At 40.1% G+C, this 20,327-nt stretch overlaps 1 protein-coding gene across 1 annotated transcript in view; it reads left to right on the top strand.

The window, feature by feature from the left end:
* JAM3 (junctional adhesion molecule 3) overlaps positions 1-20,327 on the top strand; it is a 105,500-nt gene that overhangs the window by 76,027 nt on the left and 9,146 nt on the right. The window contains exons 2-5 of the mRNA XM_045894681.3: positions 13,858-13,923; positions 14,443-14,556; positions 18,174-18,326; positions 19,229-19,431. Of these exons, the coding sequence (XP_045750637.1) occupies positions 13,858-13,923; positions 14,443-14,556; positions 18,174-18,326; positions 19,229-19,431 (536 nt within the window). The remainder of the gene's footprint in view (positions 1-13,857; positions 13,924-14,442; positions 14,557-18,173; positions 18,327-19,228; positions 19,432-20,327) is intronic.

Genomic DNA, 20,327 nt, shown 5'->3' with positions numbered 1-20,327 from the left:
CCTGCTTATATAAGACACAAGTCAGATTGGATTAGGACTCCTAATAGCCTCAGTTTAACTTTATCACCTTTTTAAGGGCTCTGTCTCCACATCTAGTCATATTCTGAGGTACTGGGGGCCAGGACTTCAAAACATGAATCTTGTTTGGGGGGAGGAGGGGCACACAGTTCAGCCCATAACAGAGCCTGAGGGACTTGTGGGACACTGTCAAGCTGACCAACATGTGCTTTATGGGAGTCCCAGAAGAAGAGAGAGAAAAGGGGGCAGGATGATTATTTGAAGAAATAATGGCTGAAAACGTCCCCATTTGATGGAAGTCATGAATCTACAAATCCAAGAAGTTGAATGAACTCCAAGTAAGATGAACCCAAGGGGACTTTTCCTGAGACACATTGTACTCAAACTGTAACAACCCAGAGACAAAAAGAGAATCTTGAAAGCAGCAAGAGAGAAGTGAATTATCACTGGGAATCATCAATAAAGTTATCAGCGATGTCTCATCAGAAATGTTGTAAGCTAGAGAACTGTGGGGTGGCATATTTAATGTGTTGAAAGAAAAACACTCTAAACTGAAATTTTTAGATCTGGCAAAACTGACCTTCAAAAATGAGGGAGAAATTAAGACATTTTCAGAAAAGCTGAGGGAGTTCATTATCTGCTCTACATAAAAATGTCAAAGGGAATCCTTCAAATTGAAATGAAAGAACACTAGACAGTAACTCAAATCTATATGAAGATCTCTAGTAGAGATAAACACACAAATATAAAAGCTAGTCTTATTATAATTGTGATTTATAAATTCTATAGAATTTAAAAGACAAATGCATAAAAATAATTATAAATCTATGTTATTGATAAGGCATACAACCTGTAAAGATGTAATTTGTGTCAAGAATAACATAGGGAAGGACAAAGTAGATTTTTTGCATATAATTGAAGTTAAGTTAGTATCAGTTCAAATTTGTTATAATTTTAGGATGTTATAATAAACCTTATGATAACCACAAGGAAAGTATCTATAGAGTTTACACTAAAGAAAATGAGAAGGGAATCAAAATGTGTCACTCCCAAAAAACAAAACATTAAAAAAAAAAAAAAACAGCAGTGAAGGAAATGAGGGACAAAAATAATACATACAGAAAGCAAGTAGCAAATAGCAGAAATAAGTCCATTATTAGTTAATTATTTTTTTTAAGATTTTATTTATGTAAGAGAGAGAGAGAGTGGAGGGAGGGACACAGGGAGAGGGATAAGCAGACTCCATGCTGAGCATGAGCCCGATGTGGGGCTCAATCCCGTGACCCTTAGATCATGACCTGAGCTGAAATCAAGAGTCAGATGCTTAACCAACTGAGCCACCCAGGTGCCCCTAGTTAATTTTAACTTTAAATGTAAGTGGATTAAACTCTTCATCAAAAGGCAGAGATTGGCAGAAAGGATAAATAAATGATCCAGCTACATGCTGTCCATAAGACGCTCACTTTATATCTAAACACAAATGGGTTGAAAGGATGGGAAAAGATATTCTATGCAAGTAGTAATCAAAAGACAAAATAGACTTTAAGTCAAAAACTATTAAAAGAGACAAAGAATGTCAGTAATAATAATATAATATATAATAATTACAAATGTGTGCATCAAACATCTGAGCCCCTTAATATATGAAGCAAACATTGACAGGATTGAAGGGAGAAATAGTTCTGCAATAATAATTTGAGATTTTAGTGCCCACTTTCAATAATGGATAAACAAGACAGAAAATCAATAAGGAAATATAGGACTTGAACAAAATTATGAACCAATTGGACCTAACAGGCAAATACAGAACACTACACTCAGCAACAGCAGAATACACATTTTTCACAAGTACACATGGAACATTCTCTAGGATTGATCATATTTTAAGCCAAAAAAGTCTTAATTTAAAAAATTAAACCATATAAAGTATCTTTTCTAGTCACAATGGAATGAAACTAGAAATAAATAACTGAAAGAAACTAGAAATTTCACAGATACGTGGAAATTAACACACTCTTAACCAACGGATCAAAGAAGTTACAAAGGAAATTAGAAAATACCTTGAGACAAATGAAAACACAATATACCAAAATTTATGGGATTTGGAGAAAGTAGTACTAAGAGTCAAACACTTAAGATTTCAATAAAGAAAGGTCTAAAATCAATAACAATGTTAGACCCTAAGGAACTGGAGAAAGAAGAATAAACTAAACCCCAAACCAGCAGAAGGTAGGAAATGGTAAAGGTTAGAGCAAAAATTAATTAAAAAAAAAAGAGAATAGAAAAAAATAGAGAAAAATCAATGAAAATAAAATATCTTCTTTGAAAAGATAAATAAAATTGACAAAGTTTAACTAGATTGACTAAGGAAGAAAGAAGGTTTGAATTACTAAAATCAGAAAAGAAAGTGGAGGGGTATGTAACTACTGATTTTATAGAAATAAATATGATCATGAAAGAATACTGTGAACAAGTGTACTTCAGCAAATTGACAAACTGCTAGAAACAAGCAATACTAAAACTTAATTGTTAAGAAATAGAAAATCTGAGTAGATTTATAACTAGTAAGGAGATCGAATCTGTAATCAAAAAAAAGAGAAAAGCTCTGACCGGATGAATTCACTGGTGAATTCTAACAAACATTTAAAGAATAACATCAATCTTGTCAAACTCTTCCAGAAAATTAAAGAATACCTCCTAACTCATTACCCTGATACGAACACCAGACAAAGAAACTACAAGAAAACTATAGATCAGTATTCCTTAATACTGATTCAAAAATCTTACAAAAAAATACTAGCAAACTGAATTCCATAACATATTAAAAGGAATGCACACCATGAATGAATGGGATTTGTTTCCAGAATGCAAGAATGATTTAACATTTGAAAATTGGTTAAGGTAATAACCAGATTAATAGGATAAAGTTAAAGAACCACATGATCATGTCAATTAATGCAGTAAAAGCATTTGACAAAATTTAATACCCTTTCATAATAAAAGCACCCAATAAGGAGTAGAAGGGACTTCCTCAATATGATAAAAAACATATATGAAAAACCCACAGTTAATGTCAGAAGTAGTGGTGAAAAACTGGTTTCCCCCTAAGATCAGGAACAAAACAAGGATACCTACATTCACCATTTCTATTATACATAATTTTGGATTTTCTAACCAGAGCAGTTAAGCAACAGAAAGAAGTAGAAGGTATCCATATTGGAAAGGAAAAAGTAAAACAATATTGGAAAGAAAGAAGTAAAATGATCTCTATTCATGGATAATGTGATTTTATATGTAGAAAACCCTAAAAAAAAAAAAGTAGAAGAAGAAGAACAAAGCAAAAAAAGAAAGTAAGTGTGGGGGGTAGCCTAGAGCTAATAACAATGAAAAAAAAATCCCAACATACAAAAAATAAGTTGTATTTCTACACATTAACAATGAACATACAGAAAAGGAAATTAAGAAAACAATCCCATTTATACAAGAATAAAATATTTAGGAATAAATTTAATCCAGGAAGTAAAAGACTTGTACCCGAAAACTGCAAAACATTGCTGAAATTAAAGAAGACACAAAGAAATGGAATAAATTCTGGGTTTATGGACTAGAAAACTTAATATTGTTTATGCTACCCAAAGGAATCTACATTTCAGTGTATTCTCTTTCAAAATCCCAAAGAAGTGTTCTTTTCTGAAATACAAAAACCCATCCTGAAATTTATATGGGATCTCAAGGGACCCTGAATAGCTGAAGTCATCTTGAAAAAGAACAAAGTTGGAGGACTCACATTTACTGATTGCAAAACACAGTATGAAGCTACAGTATTCAAAACATTGTGGTACTGGCATAATGGCAGACACATGGACCAATGGAGCAGAATAGAGAACCCTGAAATAAACCCTTGCATGCCTGGTCAAATAATTCTCAACAAGGGTGCTAAGACTGTTGAATGGGGAAGAATAGTCTTTTCAAAAAATAGTGCTGGCTACTGGGTATTTACCCCAAGATACAAATGTAGTGATCTAAAGGGGTACATGCACCCCCAAAGTTTATAGCAACAGTGTCCACAATAGCCAAACTGGAAAGAGCCAAGATGTCCATCATCAGATGAATGGATAAGGAAGATGTGGTGTATACACACACACACACACACACACACACACACACACACAGGAATATTATGCAGCCATCAAAAAACCGAAATCTTGCCATTTGCAATGACGTGGATGGAACTAGAGGGTATTATGCTAAGTGAAATAAGTCAATCAAAGAGACAAGTATCATATGATCTCACTGATATGAGGAATTCTTAATCTCGGGAAACAAACTGAGGGTTGCTGGAGTGGTGGGGGGTAGGAGGGATGGTGTGGCTGGGTGATGGACACTGGGGAGGGTATGTGCTATGGTGAGCGCTGTGAATTATGTAAGACTGTTGAATTACAGACCTGTACCTCTGAAACAAATAATACATTATATGTTAAAAAAAAAAAAAGAAGATAGTAGGAAGGGAAAAATGAAGGGGGGGAATCAGAGGGGGAGATGAACCATGAGAGACTGTGGACTCTGAGAAACAAACAGGGTTTTAGAGGGGAGGCGGTGGGGAGATGGGTTAGCCTGGTGATGGGTATTAAGGAGGGCATGTATTGCATGGAGCACTGGGTGTTATACGCAAACAATGAATCATGGAACACTACATCAAAAACAAAACAAAACAAAACAAAAGCTCCTTCCCTCAAGTACTCTCTTTATGAAGATTGTGTATCCTGGGAAGCTGTCCTAACTTGGACTCAAATAAACTCTTTTCCCTTTAAAAAAAAAATAGTGCTGGGAAAACTAGATATGCACATTCTAAATAATGAATTTGGGCCCCTACCTTACACAAAAATAACTTAAAATGGATGAAAGACCTAAATATAAGATCTAAAGCTAAAATTCTTTGAAGAAAACATAGGGAAAATCTTCATGACATTGGATTTGGCAATGATGTCTTGGATATGACACCAAAAGCACAGGCAACAAAAGAAAAAGATGTATTGGACTCCATCAAAATTAAAAACTTCTGTGAATCAAAGGACACCATCAATAGAATAAAACAGTGGTTTCTGTTTCACATCAGTGGCATTAAGGACATTCATGAAGTTGTGCAGCAATTGCCACAATCCATTTCCACAACTTGTTCATCATCCTAAACAGAAGCTCTATACCGATTAAACAGCAACTCCCCATTTCCACCAAACCCCAGCCTCTGGTAACCTCCATTCTACTTTCCATGAGTTTGCCTATTCTAGGTACCACATATAAGTGGAATCATACAGTGTTTGTCCTTTTATGTCTGGCTTATTTCACATAGCATGTTTTCAAGGTAAACATGATATCCAGAATATATAAAGAACCCCTACAACTCAACAACAAAAACACCTACTTAAAAAAAGGCAAAGGACTTGAATAAACATTTCTCCAAAGGAGATAAACAAATGATCAATAAACACATGAAAAGATGTGCAGCATCTTCCAGCTTAGGGAAATGCAAATCAAAATCACAATGAGATATTTTTTCACACCCATTAGGATGGCTATTATTAAAAGTAAAAAAACAAAACACAGAAAATTACAAATGTTGGTGAGGATATGGAGAAATTGGAACCCTCATGGGCATTGCTGATGGGGTCATAAACTGGTGTAGCCACAGCAGTAAAGTTTAGCAGTTCCTCAAACAGTTGCACATAGAATTACCATATAATCCAGAAATTAAACTCCCTGGTTCATACCCCAAAGAATTAAAAGCCAGGACTCAAACAGATACTTGTACACCATGGTTCATAGCAGCAGCATTCACAATGGCCAAAAGGTAGAAACAACCCATCTGTTGAATGATGAATGGATAAACAAGATGTGGTAAATACATATGTGAGATATTATTCAGCCTTAAAAAAGAGTGAAATTCTGATACATATTATACAGATGTACCTTGAAAATATGCTATGTGAAATAAGCCAGACATAAAAGGACAAACACTGAATGATTACACTTATATGTGGTACCTAGAATAGGCAAACTCATAGAAAGTAGAATGGAGGTTACCAGAGGCTGGGGTTTGGTGGAAATGGGGAGTTGCTGTTTAATCAGTATAGAGCTTCTGTTTAGGATGATGAACAAGTTGTGGAAATGGATCGTGGCAATTGTTGCACAACTTCGTGAATGTCCTTAATGCCACTGAATTGATTATACATGTAAAAGTGGTTAAAATGGTGAATTTTGTTATGTATATTTTACTAGAATAAAAAATTTTTCTAAATAGTAATGGTGAGAATGTGGAAAAACTGGATCACTCATATAGATTGTACGTAGAAAACACAGTAAGGTTAGGGGTGGAGCACCATGTCTCACATTCAGTTGACATGTGTTATTGAGATGACATTGGGGAGGGTATGTGCTATGGTGAGTGCTGCGAGTTGTGTAAGACTGTTGAATCACAGACCTGTACCTCTGAAACAAATAGTACATTATATGTTAAAAAAAAACCCAAAAAACAGAAGGGAAAAATGAAGGGAGGGGAGATTGGAGAGGGAGATGAACCATGAGAGATGATGGACTCTGAGAAACAAACTGAGGGTTCTAGAGGGGAGGGAGTGGGGGGATGGGTTAACCTAGTGATGGGTATTAAAGAGGGCACGTTCTGCATGGAGCACTGGGTGTTATACGCAAATAATGAATCATGGAACACTACATCAAAAACTAATGATGTAATGTATGGTGATTAACATAACGTAATAAAGAAAATAAGACTGACCTCTACCTCTGAAACCAATAATACATTATATGTTAATTAATGGAATCTAAATTAAAAAATAAATAAATGGAAAAAATTTTTTAAAAATTGTGTTATTTATTTGAGATAAAAATACCACATTCAGTAAAGAGAAAAATCTCTATGTCACCCTGACCTGATTTTCTCTATTCACTAACCTTCAGTTCGGTAGGAAGAGCCAGACACTCTGCCTGCTGCTGAGGTTTTTTTAGAGAGCCCAAAAGCAAAACCTCAAAATACTCATGTTCAATGAAATGTCAGAAACATGTAGGCAGTGCCAAATTATTCATGATCACATAAGTGTTTTCATTGCATATTTTTTTCAAAGATTTTATTTATTCATTTATTTGAGAGAGTGAGAGAGAGAGAGAGAGAGCGCACATGAGAGGGGGGAGGGTCAGAGGGAGAAGCAGACTCCCTGCCGAGCAGGGAGCCCGATGCGGGACTCCATCCCGGGACTCCAGGATCATGACCTGAGCCGAAGGCAGTCGCTTAACCAACTGAGCCACCCAGGCGCCCTCATTGCATATTTTGATCACAAATGCAGTTAAGCCAGTTGATTTTTTAACATACGTATTCACTAAAATAATTCAGGAAAACTTATATAAAATTTTTATGTAAGTTTAAATAGTTCTTAAGTATATATTTTCTGATATATTGTAAATATTAATTAAAACTGTTACTTCACTTTTTTTACTGTATCCAGTGGATTCCAAATGTCATAATGATTTGATATTCACCATCATCATTTTAGGAATAACAAGTTTTCTACATTTTAACGTTGAAATAATTATAGATTCACAGGATGTTGCAAAGATGGTACAGAGTGGTCCCTTGTTAGTAAAACAAAACAAAAAAACCTAGATCATGAAAATTTTGAAATTCAGATTTGAATTTTGAAAGCAATGAATTTTTGGTACAGTCCAACTCTGGAAACAGTTTGTGAGTTTCCTAAAAAAACTGACCATGCAACAACATACAGTAGAGCACATGTACTCTTGGGCATTTATTCCAGTGCAAAGGAAACATGTTCATACAAAAACATGTTCCTGGTAGCTTTATTTAGAGTAGTTGCAAACTGAAAACAACCCAGCTATCTTTTAATAGGTGAGTGGTTAAACTGGTACATCCATACCATGGAATGCTACTCAGCAATGCAAAGAAATGAACTATTGTTACACCCAAGTTGGATGGATCTAAAGGGCATTATGCTGAATGAAAAAAAAGCCAATCTCAGAAGGTCACCTATGGTGTATTTCCATTTTTATATATTATTTATATGTCTCTAAGTGACAAAATTGTGGCGATGAAGAGCAGATTAGTGGTTGCTAGGGGTAACGGATGGTGAGGGGATAGATGTGACTATAAGGGGTGGCATGAGGGGAATCTTTGGTGGTGGGATAATTCTGCATCTTTTTGTTAAATAGTTCTTTATATTAATTGCAGTGGTGATTACAGGAATCTTCACGTGTGATAAAATGACATAAAACCATACAATTTTTTTCTACACATGTCAGTTTCCCATATTGTGCTATAATTATGGAAGATATGACCAATGGGGGAAACTGGGTGAAAGATTTACTGAATTTTTTTAAAAAGATTTTATTTTAGGGGTGCCTGCATGGCTCAGTCGGTTAAGCATCTGCCTTCAGCTCAGGTCATGATCCCAGGGGTTCTGGGATCAAGTCCCGTGTCAGGCTTCCTGCTCAGTGGGGAGTCAGCTTCTCTGTCTCCTGCTCCCCCTGTTTGTGCTCTCTGTCAAAATCTTTTTAAAAGAAGATTTTATTTTGGAGAGAGAGAGCATGAGCAGGGGGAAGAGCAGAGTCTAGAGAGGGATAAGCAGACTCCACACTGAGCATGAGCCCAACATGGGGCTCGATCCTACCACCCCAAGATCATGACCTGAGCCTAATCAAGAGTCGGACACTTAACTGACTGAGCCACCCAGTGCCCCAGATTTACTGAATTTTAGTGACCACATACTGAAACCATCATATGCTTGGGACTTAACCACACCTGCCTCTAGAGGGGAGTCTTAAATTTGGTTAAGAGGTTTTGAATACAAACAGACAACTACATGTATCTTAGACATGTTCTAAGTCCAAGATTCAATAATCTATTCCTAGGCAGGATGAAGAAGAGAGTGACCACATTATAGCCCTGTGAGAAAACTGAATTCAACTAAATGATTTTTTGGAAAGCTCAAGTCAAGGAAACCCAATACAAAATACAAAAAATGCACCTTGATTTATTCAGCACTTTCCAAGTACCTACTAAATATCATTCAGTGTTAGAATTGAAGATATAAAGATGAGTAAACCTAATAAAACTTGTTCTTTTATACTAGAATGTAAGCTCCATGAGAACATACATTTTGATCTGTTTTATTCATGTATCATCTGTAATGTTTAGGCCAGTATCTAGCATTTAATAGGTGCTAAATAAAAATAGCTGAATGAATGGGTTCTCCTAAAAAGCTTAGAGTCTGAAGCCAAGATAGATATGAAATAGGGACAAAAGCATGTGATAGATGCTATCACAGATTACCCCCTTTTTCTCCTTCCTAAAACCCTTTTATCAGTCTTTTTTTTTTTTTTTTAAGATTTATTTATTTGACAGAGACACAGCGAGAGAGGGAACACAAGCAGGGGGAGTGGGAGAGGGAGAAGCAGGCTTCCCGCCGAGCAGGGAGCCCAATGCGGGACTCGATCCCAGGATCCTGGGACCATGACCTGAGCCGAAGGCAGATGCTTGACTGAGCCACCCAGGCGCCCCTACCTTTTTTTCAGTCTTAAGTAGTATAATCTCTTTGTGAGTATTCTGATGGTCCTGGGGTTCAGTGTGTGCACAATTAAACTTTAGCAGCCACCACTTCAGGGCTGGCTTCCGGACCCCATTTCCCAGCTGGTTATGTCAGAATCTTACCTCAGGCATGGGTAGTATTCCAGATGAGTTACTTGTGATGCCTGTAAGAGTTAGGTTTGTTCTAGTCCTCATAGTACCATTCTTTTACACAAATTATTGCTATTCAGTTGACCCTTGGACAAGATGGGGCTAATAGGTAATAGGTGCCTGCCCTCCCCCCTGCAGTTGAAAATCCTGTAATTTCTGAATTTTTAGTATATGTGCTGCCGAAGCGAGCACTAATTTCTGAATTTTTGACTCCCCCAAAACTTAACTATTAGTAATAGCCTACTGTTGACCAGAAGCCTTACCTATAACATAAACAGTCGATAAACTCATATTTTATATGTATTATATGCTGCATTCTTATAATAAAATAGCCTGGAGGAAAGAAAAAGTTAAAATCATAAGAGAAAGTACATTTACAGTCCTGTATGGATATTTATTTAAAAAATTCCTCCAGGGCGCCTGGGTGGCTCAGTCGTTAAGCGTCTGCCTTCGGCTCAGGTCATGATCCCAGGGTCCTGGGATCGAGTCCCACATCGGGCTCCCTGCTCGGCAGGAAGCCTGCTTCTCTCTCTCCCACTCCCCCTGCTTGTGTTCCTGCTCTCGCTATCTCTCTATCAAATAAATAAATAAATAAAATCTTAAAAAAAATAAAAAAATAAATAATAAAAAATTCCTCCAGGAGGGGCTGGGACGGGCTGGTGGCGGTGGGGCTGGCTCTGGGGTGATGATGTTCCACAGCCTGGTGGTCTCTGCTCAGCGGTGGCAGCGGCTGGGTGGCCCGTGGGTGCTGACGGTGGTGGCCTGGAGGTTCAGTACCACTGACCCACCTGCCTGGAGGTATGCCGCCGGCTGTAACCATCAGCAGCTTCGGGGGGGCGGGTCAGCACTGGGCCAGGAGGGACTCAGGGCAGCACGGAGGACCTTCTGGGCATATTCTTGTGCTTCAGCCCAGCCTCCTGCCTGCCAGCCCTGGGCACTCAAACCGACCACCCTGTTGGCACAATGGGCCACCTGTAGCCCTGTCTGGTACCAGGGCTTCCCCAGGGCTGCTGACGGCTGGCTCCCTGCAGGCCTCCCCTCCCTGCGTTCTCAGAGGGCAGCAAGTGTGACTTCTGCACCAGTCACGTTTGATTCTCCTGTGGAGACTGGGCTGGGCAGTTGTAAATAAATACCATGTGGCTTTTGCGATCAGCCCTTAAAAACCCACCTGTAAGTGGACCTGTGTAGTTCAAACCCGTATTGTTCAAGGGTCGTCTGTATTTTAAAGTGGGATCTGGGCTTGTGGGGATGGGTAAATGAGGCAGTGTAGAATATTTGTAAGTTTAAGACTTGTTTAAGAATAATAGTAATAAAAAAGACTTGTTTAAGAATAGAAGGAGATTTCTGAGGTATAGGACTCTCAGTGTGGGCCGCCTCAGCTCGGGCCCAGCTGTGGTGAGTCCTCAGAGCTTCACTTGCTTGTAGTGGTCCTCTGTTGTTTAATCTTCCTGGGACATACTGTCTTCCAGGATTGGCACAGGCAGCTGCCTGTGAAACTTATCCAGGGTAATTGGGCAGGAGAGGGTCTGGCTGAGCCTTCATTAAGGAGTATAGAGCATTCACCTCTTTGCTGCAGAGTAGAGGGATTAAAAGAGGTGATTATTTCCATTATCTGGGGCTGTATTACCTTAGCTTCTTTTAGGTTGTAAGAAGCACATTGGCTTAGTTCACTCTAGAGGTTTATTACGTAAAGAATGTGTCATAGTTAGCCTTCATGAAATTTCAACATTGTTGCAGACACTAGAGTAACTTCCCTGTTATCCTCTTTGTCCTCCAGTTCACTTGTTACCAACTCTAGTGATTCCACCATTTTGATAAGTCAGCTAATCCCTCCTTCTACTCTTCTTCCACTCTGTTTTTCTGGTGACTATGAACTCTCTAATGCATTCTTAATTTCTCTTAACATCTTACTTCTTAAAGGAAAGGGGCAGATTGCGTTGTCTAGTTGTTTATTATTCAGTTGGGTGAAATTCTCATGAGTTACCTCAAAGGCCCCTTAGATGGCCTCTAGGTTGGAAGCTGATTCCTGGTCATAGTCATTTGTAACCAGAGTTTCAGTGTTTCATCATCCAAATTATAGTGATTGCACTGAAAGAACTGTCTGTGATCATTTCCTTAGAAGGAACCTGTGTGGCCTTGGTAGATATTCAAAGCATCGTTTATTACTCTTTATCAGTGGGTCACTGGGAGCTTTCAGATTGAAGGAGAAGTAGAAAATGCTGCACATACATGGGATGTGTTTCTTGTTCCTAAAAGGAGTAGCCCATGGTTAATCAAAACAAAATAAGATTATCTTTACTTGTCCTGGTTCTATAACCTTTTGTAGAAGTCAGTGTTCTAGAAATTAATAACAACTCAAGTATATGTATTATACTTCTGATTTTCATCCCTCTTAGTAAATTTTTTATGGCTTTTGCTATAATTAATGAAGTCTTACTAAATAAGAAAGGATCAAAATGTATACTTGGAATGTACACATGTAACTGAACCATTAAATAAGATTTATAAAGGGGAAAGACTGGATTGTTGTGACCTGCATCCCACCTAATGTACAAGGAGTTAGAAAGCCATTTAGAGTACATGTCTTTCTGCACATTGTCTTTAGCTGGGATAGTAAGCTAAGATCCAGAGACCTTAATGAGGGTTTTGTATGAAGGCCCTCTTTGGGGAATGCATATTTTCCTAGAAGCCAGGTAGCTGAAGAATGAGATTTTATGGGTGGTCAGTGTATCTACTTGATCTCCAAGGAAATAGGTAAGACGTTTGAGACCATGATAAACTGGTTTTAATGTTTGTTCAAGCACATGGATAGTCAGATGCTAGTTTTGAAAGGGATTACTATGCAATTGGCATATCTTGATTTCTTCAGTAGCTTCATGAAAATTATGTTATTATTTTCTCATTTTACCAAAAACTAGTGAAAACTTTTTTTTAAAGATTTTATTTATTTATTTTAGAGAGCATGCGCATGAGCCAGCACAGGGAGGAGCAGAGGGAGGGAGACAAGCAGATTCCTGCTGAATGGGTAGCCCCACATGGGCCTTGATCCCAGGACCCTGAGATCATGACCTGAGCCAAAATCAAGAGTTGGATGCTTAACAGACTGAGCCACCCAGGAGCCCCAAGTGAAAACTTTTTTTTTTTAATTTTATTTTATTATGTTAATCACCATACATTACATCATTAGTTTTTGATGTAATGTTCCATGATTCATTGTTTGCATATAACACCCAGTGCTCCATTCAGTACATGCCCTCCTTAATACCCATCACTGGGCTAACCCATCCCCCCACCCTCCTCCCCTCTAGAACCCTCAGTTTGTTTCTCAGAGTTCATAGTCTCTCATGGTTTGTCTCCCCCTCCGATTTTCCCCCCTTCATTTTTCCCTTCCTACTATCTTCTTTGTTTTTTTCTTTTAACATATAATGTATTATTTGTTTCAGAGGTACAGGTCTGTGATTCAGCAGTCTTACACAATTCACAGCGCTCACCATAGCACATACATTGGGGAGGGTATGTCCTAATGAAAACTTTTTAATGAATGAGAATCACTGGGTTACATGGTTAATATAGCGAGGTGGTCTCTTAGCTGGTTGATATCTATACCAGAGAATGTTGTGCCATCCTGAAGGGGAAGGTACCAGGCCATGAGTCTGGGCCATATCAAATCCACCAAGAGTGCCATTGCTGGGGTGGAAGCCTAGAGGAGAGGAGAGATGCAGGAGGCAGAAATGACAAGGCCCAGGTGGGTCTGGATGAAAGATGTTGACAGGATTAAGAATGGCTCTGAGCAAGAAGGAAATTCTTAGAGCTTTAGCTCCAGGGCAGTTATGTTCTGGAACTAAATTCTCAGAACTCTTCCACTCAGTTCATTCCAGTGAGGTCAGGCTAAGAAAGAAAACGATCAACCTGCTGTATCTAAGAGACTTTGTTTTGGAATATATTTTTCTATCAACCACTAACCTAGTGGTTAGTGATTGTAGCCTACATAGAAGGGAAAAATCTGAACTTGGTTGGAGGGTTCTCTGCCATTTTAGAGTTACATTGTCTCTGATTTTACTTTATTTTTTTTCCTTCAGGTTGCTTGATTGGGGCCGTGAATCTCAAATCCAGCAACCGAACCCCAGTAGTACAGGAATTTGAAAGTAAGTACAAGGGAGACTACTAAGAGAATGGGCTCCATCTAATGGACGTTTGGTAGTCTTGCAGACAACTCAGGACAGACAAACACAGGCTCACAGTGCCCTAGAGACGTCCGGGTGGGTGGCTCCTTAGCAGTGCATTTGATGTGCACGTGTGTCAGGAAGTACTCCTTCAGCAGGCCAACAGGGAACTCTGCAGGTTTTATATTGGCGAGAATCAGATTCCGCCCTGGCTTTGTATGTATATAACAAAGAATTTTCTTACATACAAGCACAGTATTAAGGGGGAGTGTGTACTCTATTTAGTAAAAGTTCTTGGTAATCGTCTTTATTATTTTTCTGGCTAAAATTCAGCTTTTCTTGAAGTCATTGGAGCCTGGAGATAGATTTTTTTAACCTGCATGCAAGACTTCTTTAAAATTAGAGATAGCTTGCAGTGTCCAGGTATATAAGTGATCATAAAATTGTTCCCCATTCTCTGAGAGGTTTTTTTTGTTTTTGTTTTTGTTTTTTGCTCATTAGGTGTGGAACTATCTTGTATCATTACGGATTCACAGACAAGTGACCCCAGGATTGAATGGAAGAAAATTCAAGATGACCAAACCACATATGTGTTTTTTGACAACAGAATTCAGGGTATGATCCTCTAATCCCCTCCTTTGTCCACAAGGCCCAGGCATATACTTGTGCCCAGAGACTTTCCTCTGACTGGTCCTGCATCTGCATCCAGGATTGGTTTTTTTTGTTTTGTTTGTTTTACTTACGGGAAATTCAAATATGGAAAGGTAATGAGAATAATATATTGAACCTCCCTGTCCCTGTCATTCAGCTTCAACAAGTATCACCTCATTAGTTATGATTTAAATCTATCTGTAGCCCATCCTGTTGAGTTATCAGAGTGAACATTTTCCTAGGCCATCCTCTTATCATGGTCCCATTCGTGATACCAGCTGCATGAGTTAATCAGAAGGATCACATGGAACAGCAAGGAGACAAGACAGGTATTTACTGAGCAACTACTGTGTGCCAAGCTTCCCACACTGAGAAAGCATTTGCTAGAACAGACGTCAGCATAGGGTATCTCTGATCACATGAAGTAGGAGCAGGGCAGGTGGTGGGGGAGGCTTCCCAGAAGCAACATCTAGGCTGAGCTATGAAGCCGGTCGACCAGGCCAGATGGTGAGGGGTGGGGTGGAGGAAGGTGTTGGGCAAGAAAGAATGCTCTGCATATATAGATGTGGAAGCAAAAGGCAGGTTTGCTTAAGGAAACTTCAAGATCTCTATTACAGCTGGGACTTAAGGAGGGAAGAGAGGAGTGACTCCACATGGCTGTTGAGGCTTGCCAGGGCCAGCAAGAAGCACTGAATGCCATGTAAGAATGGACAGTATCTTGAGGTCTGCAAAGATTTTTTAGAGGGAAGGAAGATGATTTCATTTACACTTTAGAAAGACTTGACTTGGTTTGTAAAGGAGATTGGGGATGGGGAAACTCAGAGCAGTGGTGCTAATTTAGAATTTTTTTGCAGATGCTAGAAGGGAGCTGCTGATGGCCCGAGCTAAGGTTGAGGCAGTGTAGAAAGACATGGGGAGGGATTGCTAGGAGCTGGCTATGGCAAGGGAGGGAGAGAGAGAAATTATAGATGACATGCAGTGGGACCTTACCTTCACTCTGACGGGAGGGACGGGGTAAACATGAGGGACAAATGCAACAACTTCTGAGGGCTGGCTTTGGAGTTCTCAGAGAAGTTGATAGTTGAGGCTTCAGAGAAGAGGAGAGATGTTGTGGAAACGGCCAAATCTCAGTCTTCCTGCTTTGGGTCCCCAATATCACCAGGAGTCATAGGCTCTTAAAAATCACATTTTTGGGGGACACCTGGGGGCTCAGGCAGTTAAGCATCTGCCTTCAGCTCAGGTCATGATCCCAGGGTCCTGGCATGGAGCCCCACGTCAGTCTCCCTGCTCACAGGGAGCCTGCTTCTCCCTCTTCTACCTGTTCATGCTCTCACTATCTCTCTCTCTCTCAAATAAACAAATAACATCTTAAAAAAAAAATGTTTTTGCAAATGTTCATCTTTCGTCATCAGCATTTTTCTGTTTTTATTATATTATGGTAAATCCTTTCTGTTCTTGCCACCAGTCAGCAGGTTTAGTAATAATTATTTTCTATTTTTGTGTCATTTTTTTTCTAACTCCTTCCTTTATTTGTCATTCTTTTTTTTTTTTTTAAGATTTTATTTATTTATTTGACAGAGAGAGAGAGCACAAGCAGGGGGAGTGGCAGGCAGAGGAAGAGGGAGAAGCAGGCTCCCTGCTGAGCAGAGAACCCAATGTGGGGCTCCATCCCAGGACCCTGGGATCATGACCTGAGCTGAAGGCAAATGCTTAACCAACTGAGCCACCCAGGCGTCCCCCTTTATTTGTCATTCTCTAGGTTCTTCATGCTTCTTTGAAAGCATACCATCTTTTTATGCTTTAAAAATTTTAAATATTGAGATATAATTCATATAGCACAAAACTCACATTTTTTAAAAGTGTATACTTCAGTGGTTGTTAGTATATTCAACAAAGATGTGCAACCATCACTGCTATCAAATTCCAGAACACTTTCATCAACCCCAAAAGAAACTATATCCTTTAGCAGTGACTTCCCTTCCCCTCTGTCCCCACCTCCTGGCAACCACTAATCTACCTTGTCTCTATGGATTTGCCTATTCTGGACACCTCATATAAATGGAATAGTACAATATGTGGTTCTTTGTGATTGACTTCTTCCACTCAGCATATTATTTTCAACGTTCATCCATGGTGTAGCATGTATCAGTACTTCATTCCTTTTTATGTGGATGAATAATATTTCACTGTAGGTAGGCCACTTTTTTTTTTTTATCCATTTGTCAATTGATGTACACTTGGGTTGTTTCCAGTTTTTGGCTATTATCAATAAGGCAGCTATGGATATTCATGTAAACATAATGGTTTATGTGTGAACATAAGTTTTCATTTGGGGACGATAAATGACCCAAAGTACAATTGCTAGGTAATATGGTGTTTGCATGTATAGTTTTGTTTTTTTTTAAGAACCTGCCCAACTATATTCCCAAGTGGCCGTACCATTTTACATTCCTTCAGTGTATTTCCCTACATCCTCACTAACATTTATAATTGCCCATCTTTTCAATTCTGGCCATCCTAGTGGGTGTGAAGTATCTCATTGTGGTTTTGATTTGCATTTCCCTGGTGACTAATGATGCTGACCATATTTTCATGTTCTTGGTGGCCATTTGTATATATTTCTTTGGAGAAATGTCCACTCAAATCTTTTGCCCATTTTTAGTTATTTGTCTATTTATTGTTGAGTTGCAGATTCCTTTTATATTCTGGATACTAGTCCTTTGTCCCAGATACTTTCTCCCATTTAGTGGATTGTCTTTTCAAAACTTGCATGTGTCTTTTGAAGGACAAAAGTTTTAAAATTTTTCATGAAATTCCAGTGAGGGCCAACGTAACTTTATTTCTTAGGGTTGCGGTCTTTGTGCCATTTCTAAGAAATTGTTGCCTAATCCAAGGTCATGATGATTTATATCTGTTTTTTCCTAAGAGTCATACTGTTAACTCTTGGGTTTTTTTTTTTAAAGATTCTATTTATTTACTTGAGAGAGCAAACGCTCAGAGAGAGAGAGAGAGAGAGTGAGAGAGTGAGCACAAGTGGTGGGGAGGGACAAGGAGACTCCCCACTGAGCGGCGGGGCTCGATCCCAGGACCCCGGGATCATGACCTGAGGCATGACGAAGGCAGACGCTCAACCAACTGAACCACCCAGGAGCCCCCATGCTGTTAACTCTTATAGGAAGGTCTTTGTTGTATATAGTATGAGGTAGGAGTCCAACCTCATTCTTTTGCATGTGGATATCCAGTTGTCCCAGCACCATTTATGAATACTGGTTGTTTTCTAATGTAGTTTGTTTGATTTCTTTCTCTTTTAATGGGAATCCTGGCTAGGAATGATGGAAAGGAAATGAGGTCTCTGCTCTAACAACAGAGACACATGTAATGACACATGTACCTCTTACACACCAGGTACTGTTTTGGTGCTCAGTGTCCCCAGTTCACCTCTCTTTTCCAGGAGCAGAAACAGAAGCCTGTGTGCAATCTCCTTATGGAGGCATTAAATGCTAGCCCCAGAAGCCGCCACCTTCAGGTGGCAGAGATGTCTGTAAACAGTCTTTTTATGTTCTGCATCCTCTTTTCTACAGGAGATTTGGCAGGTCGTGCAGAACTATTGGGGAAAACCTCTCTAAGGATCTGGAATGTGACCCGGACAGACTCAGCCCTTTATCGCTGTGAGGTGGTTGCTCGAAACGACCGCAAAGAAATTGATGAGATTGTCATTGAGTTAACTGTGCAAGGTAGGAGCTCACATGAAGTTAAAACATGTTCCCCCTTTTAGGCCTCATGAGTCTGTCTAGAAAATAAAAAAGATCCGGAAAGGGGAAAAATAAATAAATAAAAAATTCAAAAAAAAAAAAAAAGATCAGCTCTTTCTTTCCTTCTAGACTATATCCCTAGGGGTATCACAGGACTCAGGGAGTAGGCGGTTGTAGGAGCTTGGGCTGCCTGAGTTGGGGTGGAAGGTTGGAAGGGAAGTGGAGCTCTCCCTCCACCAGCCTCAGGAGGGGCTCCTCGGAAGCTGGAGGCATTAGGAATGCACTGAGGGGTCCTACGCGGGGAGTGGGGGGTGAACCGCGGGGCCGATGCAGCGGCAGATTCGAGCCCGCGGGCGCGACGTGGGGGCAGCAGTGCTGCAGCCCCTGGCCGGTTGTCCTGTTTGGGGAGCAGATTTACCGTGGGCTTTTTATTTTTTTTTAAAGATTTTTTTTTTATTTATTATTTGACAGAGAGAATGAGAGGGGGGAGGGTCAGAGGGAGAAGCAGACTCCCCGCCGAGCAGGGAGCCCGATGCGGGACTCGATCCCGGGACTCCGGGATCATGACCTGAGCCTCGGCAGTCGCTCAACCGACTGAGCCACCCAGGCGCCCACTTACAGTTTTTTTATTTTTTTAAAGATTTTATTTATTTATTTGAGAGAGAGAGAGAGTGAGCACGAGATGGGGGAGTGGGAGAGGGAGAAGCAGACTCCCCGCCGAGCAGGGAGCCCGATGCGGGACTCGATCCCGGGACTCCGGGATCATGACCTGAGCCTCGGCAGTCGCTCAACTGACTGAGCCACCCAGGCGCCCTTACCGTGGGCTTTGAGAGGAATCAGTCCATGCTGCTGACTTGCAACGCCAACCCGTATTTCTCCCGCAGTGAAGCCAGTGCCTCCTGTGTGCAGAGTCCCGAAGGCTGTACCGGTCGGCAAGTCGGCCACGCTACACTGCCAGGAGAGCGAGGGCTACCCCCGGCCCTACTACAGCTGGTACCGCAACGACGTGCCGCTGCCCACCGACTCCCGAGCCAATCCCAGATTCCGAAATTCCTCTTTTCTCTTGAACTCTGAAACAGGCACTCTGGTAAGACCTCTTCTCAGACGTGAGGATAGAACTGTCTTTGTTGAGGAAGGGAGACCTGTTGTGGAAAGAGCACTTATTAGGAAAGACAATGAACTCTGTAGGACAGGGACTAAAAACCTATAATGTTGGAGATTCTGTGGGGAAAAATGAACCTCCCGTCCTGCTTGTAAGCAAATAAATTCTAAGGGGATAAAATAAAGGAAGGGAAACCTGTAAAATAAAGGTGATTGTAGAGGTCTGTTAAATGTAGTGGGTGGGTAATGTTAGGTTCCTGATATGAATAACCAACTGTAAAAATCATGAGACAGGGAAATTGGATTACTGGCGGGATATTCGATATTAAGGAATTGTTCATTGCTTTAGGTGCAATAATGGTATTGTAGTTATAATCTGAGTAAGTCCTTGTCTTTTAGAGTTGCATGCTTAAGTATTTATGGATAACACGTGTCTAGAATTTTCTTCAAAACAACCCAGCAGTGGTGGTAGGAGGTGGGGTTGGGGGGAGAGATGAAATAAAGTTGGTCTTGTGTACAGGACAGACTGCCCTCCACGGCAGCATCTCAGCCGAGCTTTACTGCAGCCAGGCCTCCTGATCCGTGGCGTATCTAACTACACATAGTAACAAGCCAGGTTCTGTAGGATCCTCTGTATTTGTGTTGCCCAAGTGTTGCTGAGAAACAATGCTTATCAGAGAGTCCCTTTCCCTGAATAAAAGTGAAGCCCACACAAACCTGAGGGGATCTCACTGTTCAGGAGCTCTTGGGCAAGACTGCAGGGGAAGAGTATCAGGGAAGAACCTGGACAGTGAGCAGAAACTGAAGGGAAACCAGGAGCAAATGAGAAGACATTGTACTAAGCTCTGGACTTAGGGCCTTCGTGGGGGAGAGGAGCTTGGC

Source organism: Mirounga angustirostris, unplaced genomic scaffold, assembly GCF_029215605.1.
Source record: "Mirounga angustirostris isolate CCGP_5_RB_7025 unplaced genomic scaffold, mMirAng1.0.hap1 SCAF_13, whole genome shotgun sequence".
NCBI classification, from domain to species: domain Eukaryota; kingdom Metazoa; phylum Chordata; class Mammalia; order Carnivora; family Phocidae; genus Mirounga; species Mirounga angustirostris.
Note: the sequence above shows the minus strand (reverse complement) of the source record. Positions and strands in the feature narration are given on the sequence as shown.